At 43.3% G+C, this 14,714-nt stretch overlaps 1 protein-coding gene across 1 annotated transcript in view; it reads left to right on the top strand.

Annotated features, from left to right (window-relative positions):
• Positions 1 to 14,714, top strand: part of LOC103604899 (unconventional myosin-XVIIIb-like) — a gene marked incomplete at its 3' end in the record, with an annotated part of 141,367 nt that overhangs the window by 115,558 nt on the left and 11,095 nt on the right. Inside the window, exons 24-26 of the mRNA XM_008589473.1 lie at positions 2,323 to 2,451; positions 5,380 to 5,523; positions 7,037 to 7,126. Of these exons, the coding sequence (XP_008587695.1) occupies positions 2,323 to 2,451; positions 5,380 to 5,523; positions 7,037 to 7,126 (363 nt within the window). The remainder of the gene's footprint in view (positions 1 to 2,322; positions 2,452 to 5,379; positions 5,524 to 7,036; positions 7,127 to 14,714) is intronic.

Genomic DNA, 14,714 nt, shown 5'->3' with positions numbered 1-14,714 from the left:
ATAAGCAGCTGGACCCATGAAAAGCAAATAATTTAGATTTTTCTTTGATTTTTCAGCTGCTCGTGCCTTATCGAGCCTTGTGCTGAGGGCCATGACATTTATGAATAAGGTGTGATTCCACGTGCGGTTGGCCTGCTGGTCAGCAGTATGCTCTTAGAAGAAAAAAAAATCGAGATAAAATTCTGCAGAGTCAATGACTTATTCCCATTCTGTGTATAGTCGTTTCCAATTATCTTTTTAATGAAAGCTTCATACTTAATCAATAGTGGTTTTGGCAGTTCCTGCCACCTATTGTAATATATGAACTGCTGCTGTCATCGTTTTGATCATTGATTTTTTTTTATATAGCAGCTTTTGGGACTCACTAGCTTGTGAAATTAATATAGTCATTATTGAGGCAATCTGATAGGTAATGAGTCAATCGTGTCTTTATTTCAACGAGGCTAATTGTTTTGGTGGCCCTGGCTAATAGAAAGTGTTCTGTAAAGTGCTGGAAGCCTGCAAAACAGAGTTAGCACCAACTGAGTGTGCTAATTCTCATTTTCCCATTGAGAAAAGATTATGGGATTGGCAGAGTGGTCTCCATTACTGAAAATAGACTTAGGTAATGGAGAATCGATTGGGATCCTTTGTTCCGCTTGGAATCAAATTGCAATTGGACCTCAAACTTCAGGTGTTTGTATCATAATAAATGAGGAAATGAAAACTCATGTTGCCATTTAGAATGGGTGCAGGAGATAAACACGAGGTTCTGGGTTCAAGTCTTAGCTTTGCAGGTCACCAGCTATGAAAACTTGAGTCAATTACCTAACCTATTTGAGCCAACAGATTTCTTATATGGCTGTTTTAAGTATTAAAATGGAACACAGGAGGAAGGGCTTTGAAAAACATAGATGTCATACAAATGTTAACTACATTTAGTGATAATTGTAGTCTTCTCTGGAGTCAGAGGGAAATAAATTCTGGTGTCGCCACTTGCTAGTGGAGGATCGTGGATAATGTCTCTTTTCACCTTAGTTTCTTCGTCTATAAAATGGGAGAATCACAGTAACTACCATATAGGATCATGCTTGTAAAGCACTTTACCTGCTTGTCAAGTGGTTGTTCGGTCCAGTTCCAGAATGCAGTAAGTGCTCCACAACTGTGAGCCATTAATTGATAATGTCACAGATTATGATGGAACTAACCAGTGCCTCCAGAGAAAATGAATACTTTTGGGATTATAAGCCACAGCTGACACAGAAACTCACACTGTTTTTCAGAAATAAGCAGCACAGGGCATCTGAAGTGACTCCTCCCCCTGTTTCCATCNACTGTTTTTCAGAAATAAGCAGCACAGGGCATCTGAAGTGACTCCTCCCCCTGTTTCCATCTCAAATCCCACCACTACAGCATTTCCCTTTGCCTTGTGGAGGTGAGAAAACGGCTGCACCAAACTGTGGGCACCCTACCATGTCGGCTGGAGCAGGCCTGTCCCCAAAGCTTCAGGTTCTCTCAGAAAGTCCTTTAACCTAAATCTCTAGGACTCTGTCTTTTGCTGACAGTCAGTCCTGGAGTCCCGGCTTCCTCAATCCTGTTCCTGCAGTTTATTCGAAGTGGCTCTGTGGGGTGCCGAGGAGACATTGATCACAGAGCTGCAGAGGCCATCATGCATTATTGACAAGCCATGGCCTGGAAATCATGTACTTGGAGCTGTTTTCCGCCAGATGCCTGAGTGCCTCCGTGGGTGGCACCAGCCCAGCCCCACCCTCTTCAGGCCAAGGAGGGCTGCCCTCACTTCTCCTCCTTACAAGGCTGGAAGGAGGTATTTCTAGGCCACTGATTCTCTCAGATCACCAGGGGCACTTATCAAAAAATGCACATTCTCAGGCCAGCCCCAGACACGCTGAGTCAACATTTCCTGGTGTGGGGCCTGGGAATTGAAATTTATTACATTTCCTGGGTAATTCTGGCCCACATAGACATGTAGGCACATCTGTCATAGCAGCAGTTCTCAAACTAATGTGTACATGAATCCCCTGAGGATCATGTTAATAAAATGCAGGTTCTGATTCAACAGGTCTGGAGTGGGGGTCGAGATTCTGCATTTCTAACAAGCTCCCAGGTGGTGTGCGGACTACACTGGGTATCCGGGGGCTAGAGGAAGGGAAGAGGAGCCATCAGGAGACAAAATGCTTTGATCATTTAGAATCTCCTTAAACGGCAGTTGCTAACAAATATTGTGGGTGGATGTAAGAGAACTAGAGTCTGAGTTGCAAGCATCTCCCACCCCAGACAATCTGATTCAGCACAGGAGTAACCTGCAGCCTTCTCCCTTCCCAGGTTTTCCTCAAGGCGGGTGTGGTCTCCAGGCTTGAGAAGCAACGAGAGAAGCTGGTGTCTCAGAGTATTGTTCTCTTCCAGGCCGTTTGCAAGGGCTTTCTGTCTCGCCAGGAATTCAAGAAGCTGAAGGTACTGCATATTGTTACCATGCAGATTCTGAACCAATGGGCGTGGAGTGAGCCTGGGGGTCTGCATGTCTCCCATAATGATACCAATGCTGCCAGCCCAAGGACCCACCCCAAGTAGTGAGACTCTAAGTGATGCTTCGCAAGATATTATGATGGTTTCTAGGACACTGATATCAAATTACCAAGGATACTGGCCTTGAGCTAGGACTCCATGAGGTTGTTCAAGCCCTCTTGGGCTGGTTCAAGATCTGAACCTATTCCATCTCTGGAGGACTTGGCATTCACAGGTCAGCAGACAGGGCATGGGCAGGTGCCAGTCACTGAGGTCTTCGGGAACAACAGGCAAGTTGAGCCTGCAGTCCTGATCTATCCTGTGTCACCATCTTCAGAGAGCTCCAGAGACTGCATTTCCTCTCTGTAGCCTGCACAATGGGGAAAAAGCCACACAGCTCTGGGGACAAATAATNTCCTCCTTACAAGGCTGGAAGGAGGTATTTCTAGGCCACTGATTCTCTCAGATCACCAGGGTCACTTATCAAAAAATGCACATTCTCAGGCCAGCCCCAGACCCGCTGAGTCAACATTTCCTGGTGTGGGGCCTGGGAATTGAAATTTATTACATTTCCTGGGTAGCACTTATCAAAAAATGCACATTCTCAGGCCAGCCCCAGACACGCTGAGTCAACATTTCCTGGTGTGGGGCCTGGGAATTGAAATTTATTACATTTCCTGGGTAATTCTGGCCCACATAGACATGTAGGCACATCTGTCATAGCAGCAGTTCTCAAACTAATGTGTACATGAATCCCCTGAGGATCATGTTAATAAAATGCAGGTTCTGATTCAACAGGTCTGGAGTGGGGGTCGAGATTCTGCATTTCTAACAAGCTCCCAGGTGGTGTGCGGACTACACTGGGTATCCGGGGGCTAGAGGAAGGGAAGAGGAGCCATCAGGAGACAAAATGCTTTGATCATTTAGAATCTCCTTAAACGGCAGTTGCTAACAAATATTGTGGGTGGATGTAAGAGAACTAGAGTCTGAGTTGCAAGCATCTCCCACCCCAGACAATCTGATTCAGCACAGGAGTAACCTGCAGCCTTCTCCCTTCCCAGGTTTTCCTCAAGGCGGGTGTGGTCTCCAGGCTTGAGAAGCAACGAGAGAAGCTGGTGTCTCAGAGTATTGTTCTCTTCCAGGCCGTTTGCAAGGGCTTTCTGTCTCGCCAGGAATTCAAGAAGCTGAAGGTACTGCATATTGTTACCATGCAGATTCTGAACCAATGGGCGTGGAGTGAGCCTGGGGGTCTGCATGTCTCCCATAATGATACCAATGCTGCCAGCCCAAGGACCCACCCCAAGTAGTGAGACTCTAAGTGATGCTTCGCAAGATATTATGATGGTTTCTAGGACACTGATATCAAATTACCAAGGATACTGGCCTTGAGCTAGGACTCCATGAGGTTGTTCAAGCCCTCTTGGGCTGGTTCAAGATCTGAACCTATTCCATCTCTGGAGGACTTGGCATTCACAGGTCAGCAGACAGGGCATGGGCAGGTGCCAGTCACTGAGGTCTTCGGGAACAACAGGCAAGTTGAGCCTGCAGTCCTGATCTATCCTGTGTCACCATCTTCAGAGAGCTCCAGAGACTGCATTTCCTCTCTGTAGCCTGCACAATGGGGAAAAAGCCACACAGCTCTGGGGACAAATAATGTATATGTCCGAATTTCACCTCTGCCTCTTAGAAGCTAGGGGAAGGTGAGATGAGATAATGTGCACTTAATACAGTGTGCAGCACATAGTAACTACTCAACAAATCCTAGCTGCTATTACCTTAGTATTGTTATTGTTAATTACCACTACTGCTAGAATGGAGTCTTACTGCATGTACCTTCAGTTTATGTGAATTTGTGAATTCAAATAGATGCACTTGGCAAAACCAGAAAATGTTGAGAACATTCATAATTAAAATACTGTGGGCAACCCCACTGGCCCACTGTCCTTGACTAGCTTATGCCTGGGGATGATTTGGAATAGAGCTTAAGAGCTGTGGGGTTCAAATCCCAGCTCTGCCACTGAGAAGCTGGGGGATATTGGGCAGGTGACTTTGCCTCTTTGCACCTCAGTATCCCCATCTGTAAAGTGAAGATGATAATAACCTTCCTAGGGCTATAGTAAGGACTGAGTTAAAGTGTGTAAAATATTCGGTGCAGTGTCTGGCACTTAGCAAGTGCCACACCAGCTATATGAGTGTTGGCTATTGTGGTGGTAATGAGGTTCCCACCTTTGACAAGAATGAATTAGGTCAGTGCTTCTCAAAGGGGAGTTCCCAGACAAGCAGCATCAGCATTACCTAGGATTTGTTAAAAATGCACATTTTCAGGCCCCATCTCAGATGTACCTAATCAGAACCTCTTGGGGTGGCATCCAGCAATCTGTGGTTTAACAAGCCCTGCAGGGGATTCTGATGCACACCCAAGTTTAAAAAGCACAGAATTAGTGTCTAAATACACTTGAAAAAAAATCTGTCCACTAAACAAACTAACAACATAATCGTGGACATTGTTTCTTGCAGGTAATTTTAGGAATTTTCAAGAATAGTTTTTGCTTCACATGGTGACTTTTGAACGTGCTCCCCATCTAAGATGTGACCCTATTGTGTAGCATCTTCTCCATCTCCTGTTATTATTAGGTCCTGCAAGACTAGACCATGGCATAATGCCTGATGCAGAGAACTGACATATTAAAAGAACTTCAAGAAAAGGAAGCTTTTTATTTTCTTTATTTTTATTTTTTTAAAGTTATCCAGTCCCTTCCCCTAGGATATAAACCCACTTTCTCCATCCCATTTACCACCCTCTGCCTCCTTTCCTCCCCTCACTGTCACCTGGGCTGGGAAGGATCCCCTTAAGTCTCACTTCTGCTTCCCCCACAGATTCGCCGACTGGCCGCACAGTGCATCCAGAAGAACGTGGCTGTGTTCCTGGTGGTCAGAGACTGGCCATGGTGGCAGCTGCTTGGCTCCCTTCGGCCCATGCTGAGTGCCACCATCGGGAATGAGCAGCTTCGAGCCAAGGAGGTTGGTTTCTTGTGGCAGGCAGGGTGCCAGGTGGCCACTCCCCGTACTGCTCCCTCCATCTTAGTTCCTACACCCAGGATCCAGTGCCCTCACCCTAGATAATCCTTGATCTAGAAATGAACAGCCCTCAATGTTCTCTTCCAGGTATTCCTCTGCTTCCATCAGCACAGATCCATCCTCCATCACATGCCCAGCTGCTCTCTAGGCTAGAGGTTGCTGATTAGATACTCTATTACTACCCTGGGCAGACGTGAACACTTACTGCTTATCCCAGAGAGAATCAGTGGCTGAATCTTTGAGTCCTTTATTTTCTTACCTCTCAAAGAATATTCCCTTCCCATCCCTTTCACCCTGTTACCACCCACCTTTTATAGGTAATTGTTTCGATTGGTTTCTGGTTTATGTTTCCTGCTGTTTCTTTCTGCAAAAACTGGCAAACACACACAACTAGTTCCTTTCTTATGTGAAAAGAATACTATATATACTCTTCTGCACCTTGCATTTTTTCCTTAAAATTATATTCTAAAAATAATGCTGTGTCCATTTTTATAGAGCTCTTCCTTGTTCTCTTTGTACAGCTGCATAGTACTCTTTGTGTGTACGTTCTATGGTCCATTCTACCAGTCTGCTGTGGGCGGGCACTTAAGTTGCTTCCTAACGGTGGCATCATAGGCATAGTGTTGAGCCACTGGCAGGAAAGTGATACTTGGGTGTGGGGGGGTGTGAAGTCCTGAACTCACTGTCCACTTTCAGGCATGCCCAGTCTCAGATTAAGCAATGGTACCAATCTTTTTTTTTTTTTGCCTTTTTTGTGACCAGTAAGGGGATTGCAACCCTTGGCTTGGTGTCGCCCGCAATGCACTCAGCCAGTGAGCACACCGGCCATCCCTATATAGGATCTGAACCCGCAGCGTGAGCGCCACTGCGCTCCCAGTGCTGCACTCTCCCGAGTGAGCCACGGGGTTGGCCCGCAATGGTCCCCTTCTGAGGGTTTGCATTCAGCCCCTAGACAGGCTGGTGTGGGACAGACTTACATTAACAGAGACACCGATATTCAGAAATAGTGAAAGAAAGTGTCTGAAGTCCTTTGTAGGAACTTAGCATCGAGGCATTATCACACATACAGTGGCTGAATCACCCACTCCATTCCCCCAACCACTCTTTTACTAAATTTCATTTTTAATGGACTGATAATAATTGCATATATTGATGGGGTATGATGTGATGTTTTAGTATATGTTTGTAATACGAAATGATTACATCAGGATAATTAACAAATCTATCACCTCACATACTTTTTTGTGTGCTAAAAACATTTAAAATTTACTCTTTTAGCATTTTGGAAATATACAATGCATTATCATTTAATATAGTCACCATTCTGTGCAATAGATCACTAAAACGTATTCCTCCTGTCTAACTGAAACTTTGTACCCTTTGACCACTCTTCACACAAGTAGAAGGTTATGTGTGTAGTCCAGAATGGCTTCTGTTAAGGTGCTTGTTTTTGTAGGAGGAGCTTTCAATGCTGAGACAGAAGCTAGAGAAATCAGAGAAGTCACGGAATGAGCTCCGGCAGAACGCAGACCTACTAGAGAGCAAGGTACCTCAGTCCCTCCTCTTGGTTCTCTGTGTGGGGTCTCTTTGTGAGGACTCCGTGTGTGAGGTTTGTTGAAGGGAGAGAAAGATGACATGCCTAGCACTGTGCTAATTGCTTTCTAAGCACCATCAAAATAACCTGTGAGGTACACGTTACTATGGTTCCCATTTTAAAGAGGAGGAAATTGAAGCCTGGGATATTAGGTATCTTCCCAAGGCCACACAACCAGCAAGTGTAGAATTGAGATACAAACTCTTGGCATCTGGCTGCAAAGGGAAGAATTTCTTAAATAAGTCACAAAAACACAAATCATAGGGAAAAATGATAAATTCAACCTTAATAAAGTAATAAATGTTTATCAAAGCATAAAACAAATATACACAACATACTTGCAGTTGAAATTTGCACCATTTATAACTGGCAAAGAGTGTCCAGAATATGTAAAGAACCTCTTCAGATCAATTGGAAGAAGGCAAATACTCCAATAGAAAATATATATGTGTATATGGGCCAAAAATATGAATAGGAAGGGACTCTTGTTTCAACTGTTCAAGTGTCCAGGAGTTCAAATGGCCAATAAACTGATGAAAAGATGCTCGACCTAACTAGCACTCAGGAAATGCAAACAACACCACAATAGGTAGCATTTCGCACTTCAGAATGGAAAAATCAGAAGTCTGACGTAGCCAAGTGCTGGCAGGGATGGTAGCTGCGGGAACTCTTCCACGCTGCTGGTGGGAGTGTGAATTGATCTCATCTCTCTTGAATAACTTGGCATTATCTATGAAAGTTGAAGCTGTCCACGCCCTGTGGCCAGCAATTCCACTCCTATGTGTGTATGCTAGAGAATCTTACCCGCGTGTACATGAAAAGACAAGAAGTTCATAGCAGCAGCGTTTGTCATATTGAAGGAATGTAAACACCCAAATGGAAGCTTATTACTGGCAGAAGGGATGGATGTATTTTGTTATGCTAAAAACTGAGTTCCCCAAAGTGAAAAATGAATGAAGAGGTGGGCAAACTATGGCCCACAGATCAAGTCTACTTTATCACCTGCTTTTCGTAATAAGGTTTTATTGGAGCACAGCACACCCATTCGTTTATGCATAGTCTGTGGCCGCTTTCCTGCTACAGTGGCAGGGCTGGGTAGTTGCAACCTGAAAGTACTCCAGCCCTGCCACATTACCTGCAAAGACTAAACTATTTGCTATTTGGATCTTTATAGAAGAAGTTTCCTGATGTTCACACTAGAGATTCATGTATCAACATGGATTGCTCCTGCAAACATAATGCCAAAGGAAAATGATTAAGTTACAGAATACCTAAATGTAAAAATATTAATGGGAATAATAACAGCAAATTCAGAATAATGGTTACCAGAGGTAAGGAAAGGGACATGTAACTGGAGAAGGTTTTGTTGGGTGTGTGTGTCATCCCATTGCTGATGTTTTCTCTCTTTAGTTGGTGTTGAGTTCATGGGCTGGTAATAAGGACGTGACCCAGACAGCTCCTGCCCCTGAGAAGGCTGTTTGACTCAGACTTTCAGGACCAGGACTAGGGAGGAGCGAAGGAAGCATTTGTCTGGAGCACATAATTTAAAGGATCGCCAAAAAATTCAGCAAGATAAATATTTCAGTGCAATAGCTTTAAAAATGTAAATGAATGCAAAAAATCTATGATGAGTAACATATCAAAATTTATTTATTTTTTTTATTGGTTATGAATATTCACGAGATACAAAGCTGATTGTCACCCCTCGTGCCCATGATGTGGGGGCAGATTCATACTGGCAGCATACCCATTACCACAAATTGCATTTGTACCCTGTGTCCCCCACCAGTTAGCCCCAACCTCCCTCTCCCCCTCTCCCTCCCCCTCTTCCTTCCCTCACACTCCACTTTGTAGCCCAAGGAATGTGCCCTCCCTCTGCAAGTCCAACACGCTACTGTGGTCTTTCTTTCCTTCCTTCTTTCTCTCTTAGCTCCCACAGATGAATGAGTACATACAGTATTTATCCCTTGGTGCTTTGCTTATTTCACTCAAAATTTTAAATAAATGCAGGATTTGTGGGCCAGGATTAGGGGGAAGCAAATGAGACTGCCCAGTGGAATCCTGTCTTTATTTAAAATTTTCATATTTTGTTCATCATGGATTTCTTTTGCCTTAATTGAGATTTTTTAAAAATGTTTCATTAAAATATTTTTTATCTTATTTTCTGAGTTTTTTGGCACCTACTTAAATTTTATACCCTGGGTGAATGTTAGTCCCATCCTAGTCCCAGCTCTGTTTTTTCACGAAGCACTAGGTACCTCACAGGGTTCTGTTGGAGACCCAATGGAACCCACCTATTCACCCATTCAAAAAATATGCATGAGCACCTCCCATGTGTTAGGCATTCAATGGACAGCTTGTGCATGGCTAGGGATAAAGTAAAAAGTTCCTGTCCTCCAGGTCTCCAGGCCAATAGAGGGAGACAGCCCACAAGTAAACTAGTTTCACATTGCAAAGTGCTACAGATACAAAGAAGAGTGAGACAGCAGTGATGGGAGGTTAAGTGGAGGCGGGTTTTGCCTAAATGGTCAAGGAAAGCTTCCATGGAAGGAGGACTGATTTCAGATCTGAGTGATTTGATGTAGCCATCTATGTGCAGATCTGGGAGAAAGAGCAGAAATGGCAAGTGCAAAGGTCCTGGGGTCATGTGGGATAATATTTGTCAGTGCAGAGAAAAACTAAAGTTTCCTGGGTGTGTGTGTCATCCCATTGCTGATGTTTTCTCTCTTTAGTTGGTGTTGAGTTCATGGGCTGGTAATAAGGGCATGACCCAGATAGCTCCTGCATCTGAGGGCAGGAGGGCTGTTTGACTCAGACTTTCAGGACCAGGACTAGGGAGGAGTGAAGGAAGCATTTGTCTGGAGCACATAATTTAAAGGATCGCCAAAAAATTCAGCAAGATAAATATTTCAGTGCAATAGCTTTAAAAATGTAAATGAATGCAAAAAATCCATGATGAGTAACATATCAAAATTTATTTTTTATTTTTTATTGGTTATGAATATTCATGAGATACAAAGCTGATTGTCACCCCTCGTGCCCATGATGTGGGGGCAGATTCATACTGGCAGCATACCCATTACCACAAATTGCATTTGTACCCTGTGTCCCCCACCAGTTAGCCCCAACCTCCCTCTCCCCCTCTCCCTCCCCCTCTTCCTTCCCTGTTAGAGCCCTACTATGTGCTAATACTAGTCGTGTGCTAGCCCTCACAGCATTGATCGACATGATTTCCTGCATGTCTGTCTGTGTCCCGGCTAGACTGTGAGACCCCAAGAACAGGGGTGTGTCATATTAATAATATAGCCCTAGCCTCTGAGGCAGAATGGATACTCTGTGTCTATTAATCTTGGACTGGAAATTTTAACACTAAGCTTCCTAGCAGACAAAGCTAAGAAGGAAAAAAGATATCCCATAGATATGTTGTATCTAGGTTGAAGAAAACAAACACACAAACAAAAAAACACTTGTTGCTTGAAATGAGAGAAACTTTTCTGGCTTTTCTGGGTATTGAGGTGTTAGGGAAATTCGCTCCATGGGTCCTTATAAAAGGGGCACTAAGGCATATGGCAAAATATGACTTCAGCAATATTCATACAGTAATTATAAGAAGGGTTTTGTGGGAGTGTTCTGTAGGTAGCATCATCCTGAACTATAAGCCAAGGGCATGCTGTCAATTCCATAAAAAGTCATCTGATTAAAAGTCAAAGCAGCGCTTTATCCAGGCACAGTTAGATGACTGAGAAATTTGATTTCTTTCTCTTCCCTAAATCCTCCTCCCCCTTTTCCCTCATCCTTTTCTTCCTGTTCCTCCTTCCCCTTCCCTCCCTCTTTCTTTATTCTGTTCCCCCTTCTTTGTAAACTTTGCATTAAAATCCAATGTACAAATAAGTGCACCCATCATAAGTATGGAGCTCAATGGATTTTCACAAAGTGAACACACCAGTGCAGCCAGAACACAGACTGAGATAAAGAACATTCCCAGCTCTGCCGCAGGGGTAGTCACTACCCTCCAGGAGTAACCACCAGGCTGGCTTCTAATATTATAGATTAGTATTTTCCTCCTGTTTTTGAACTTTACCTAAAAGCAAGCAAATGTGTGCGTGTGTGAATGGTCAATTGTCTGGTTTCGTCATTTGACATTATGTTTATGACACTGACCTACGTGGCTGTGGGTAGTTGTGGGCTGCTCATGCTCACTGCTTTTGAGTATTCTGTTGTGTGACTAGACCACTAATTTATCCCTTCTACTCTAGATGGACATTTGGCTATTTCTAGTTTTGTTTTGTTTTTTACTTTCTTACTTATTTATTAATTTTTAAAAATTGAACTATTATGAATAAACCTGCTATAAACATTCTTGTTCATGTCTTTTGGTGCACATGCTGTACATTTCTGCCAGGAATATAAAAATAGAATTGCTGGTTTTCAAGTTATTTCTGTGCTTGGCTTTAATAGATACTGCCAAACAGTTTGCTAAGCTTTTTTTTTTTTTTTTTTTTTTTTTTTTTTTTTTTTAATGGTCAATTGTCTGGTTTCGTCATTTGACATTATGTTTATGACACTGACCTACGTGGCTGTGGGTAGTTGTGGGCTGCTCATGCTCACTGCTTTTGAGTATTCTGTTGTGTGACTAGACCACTAATTTATCCCTTCTACTCTAGATGGACATTTGGCTATTTCTAGTTTTGTTTTGTTTTTTACTTTCTTACTTATTTATTAATTTTTAAAAATTGAACTATTATGAATAAACCTGCTATAAACATTCTTGTTCATGTCTTTTGGTGCACATGCTGTACATTTCTGCCAGGAATATAAAAATAGAATTGCTGGGTTTTAAGTTATTTCTGTGCTTGGCTTTAATAGATACTGCCAAACAGTTTGCTAAGCTTTTTTTTTTTTTTTGTAATCAATTTATACTCCCACGGCAATGGGTGAGAAGTCCAGTTTTTCCACATCTTCACCAGCTCTTGGTAGCATCTGTCTTTTTCAGCTAGCAATTTTGGTGAATGTGCAGTAGTACCACATTGTCATTTTTGTTTGTACCTTTTCACATGTTTTTGGGTGTTTGGTTGTCCCCCCTTGGCAAAGTGGTTTTTCAGGTCTTTTTCCCCATCCTTCTGTTGTTTTTCTTATTGATTTGCAGCAGTTCTTTATTATACAATACTCTGGATATAAGTTCCTTTGTTGAATACATTGTACTGTAGATATCTCTTCCCACTCTGTGGCTTACCTTTTTGGATGCAGTAATTTCACGTTGTGTTTTCTGGAAACTTGAGTTTCTTCAGGGCTGCTAAAGGGTGAGAAAGATATCAAAGGACTCCAGAACTCCCAAACCTACATTAGCTGCAATAACTTCACTTTTTCGGTTTCATTCTACATTTTATTGATTCTCAAATGGACATATTCTCCACCTGTGCCCATCTCTGGAATTGGGTTGTATCTTAACATTCAGTGGCATCTCACACTTATGGTTGGCAGTGCTTTCTTTACCTACATTCTATATCAGAGCATCTTATAAGCAATATCACCAGCTCAGAGTTGGTGACATGTGGCCTATGTGGGACCCTATAAGATTTTATTTGAAGAAAGGGCTCTAATTCCCTCTCCCTGTCCCCCAACAAATGCTGCTAGTTTATATTGGCTACTTTTACACTTTAAAGAGCATCATGATCACCAGGGGAGCTGTTAACCCTGTAGTGTCCCCAGTTCCATATTGCTCCCAAGGATTTGACCCAGGAGTGGGTCTTGGTGGTGGGAAGTGTGCTCCACTTCCTCTTTGAGGAGCCCTGAGGTGATCCTGATGCAGGGCGCCATGCTACTTCAGAGTAGAGGTTCTCATGCTTGAAAGTGTGTCAGAATCCCCTGTAGGACTTATTAGAATACAGGTTGCTAGACCCCAGCATTTGCGATTCTGAGTCAATAGGCTTGGGGTGGCCCTGGATAGTCTGTATTTCTAACAAGTTCTCAGAAGATGCTGAAGCTGCTGGTTCAGGAACACACTTTGAGAAACATTAGGCTAGGGAACAAATTAGAAGATGTCTCCTTCCATGTGGTTCTACTCTCCTAGAAGGGAGTTTCTGTTAACTTGTGGGGATTAGACAGCTCTTCAGGACCATGCATCATGAAGACACTCCTGCTTTGGTTCACGGCCTCTGCATCCCACCCCTTTTTCTCAGGAGGGGGGGGCACAATTGATAGAAACATTGCTGAGACATGTTGTGTCTCATCAGTGGAAACTCCATTTGACTAGGCTTATTAAAAAGACAACATTATTGCAAAATGATTTAAGTGCTTCATTTGCAAAGGAGCAGAAGAGGAGATGAGGAGCCTCCGAGAAACTGGCTATAAATATTCTTCAAGCGTACAAAATCTGCCTTGATGTAAAGTGGGTTTTTAAAAATTTTTACAAGAAAACAGTGCCTGGTCTTCTTACAGGAGTACCTGTAAGGTCTCAGGAGCACATGGGCTATAGGACAAGTGTGGGGTGTTTTTTCTGTTTCTGGAATATGTTCCAGGTTTTCTCCAAGACATTATTTATGGCAAAAGACTGAGGCCTGTGTAGTCTGGATTTCTGGCCTCATTAGCCTGAGAGGTTTCACTTTTTGGTTAGGAATTGCAGAGAGCATTTACCAGCATACAGCAGGGACTGGAGATGTGCCCATTTGCAAACCACAGAGGGAGTTTGGTCCTGAGGTCATGAGAGTGACCAGCGGCTTATCTCTAGGAGGAGAAGGGAAGTGACTTGCTGGGGTCATGTGGTCTGACTGGTGACTGAGCCCAGACCATATCTCTGGTCTCCTGACTCCTAATTCCAGGCTCCTGCCACAGCATCATGCCCAGGTGGGGGCTGGACATGGCAGCTCCCTAATTCCTTGGAGAATAAGGCAGCCTGGTTTCCTATCTGACTTAGGATATTAGGGTATCTTGGGCCTCAACTGCTGGGCATGCAGGAGAGGGTCTTCTGGGGGACAACTGGCTGCAGAGGCACTATGGCCATAGGGTAGGCATGTTCATAGATGACCACAGTGGGATTAGCTAAGGCCCCTCAGAAAAGGACACTACTGGAATGTTCTTTCTGACTATGTGCCTCAGTTTCCCCATACAAAAACCGGGACCGTGATCTCCATGTCTCGCAACACAAATGAAGAAAGTGGGGACTATAGAAGGTAATGAATGACTGCAGTGAACTGACCTTGTATACCTGGCATGGCGGAGCACAGGGTCAAGTCCACTCAGCATCAAGGTGGCTGACTTTGTACCCTCTTTTCTACAGGATTGTGGGCAAATTCTTCAAATCTTTAAGCCTTTGTTTCATCATTAGTAAAATGGCAATAGCAATCATTTCTTCCTCTTCATGAGGCTGTGGTGAGGAGGTGCATGAAAATAGTTATCACATTGCCTGTTACATAGCAAGCCACATCATCACTATCACATATATGTGTGTGTGTGTGTATACACATATATGTATGTATATATATACATATATATTTTAAAATGTTCACTCTCCCTGCAGTAGACTGAAATCCTCAAAGATAAT

The sequence above is a fragment of the Galeopterus variegatus genome, unplaced genomic scaffold, assembly GCF_000696425.1.
Source record: "Galeopterus variegatus unplaced genomic scaffold, G_variegatus-3.0.2 Scaffold5466, whole genome shotgun sequence".
In the NCBI taxonomy this organism is placed as follows: domain Eukaryota; kingdom Metazoa; phylum Chordata; class Mammalia; order Dermoptera; family Cynocephalidae; genus Galeopterus; species Galeopterus variegatus.
The sequence above is the reverse complement of the archived record's forward strand: the minus strand, read 5'-3'. Positions and strand labels throughout refer to the sequence as shown.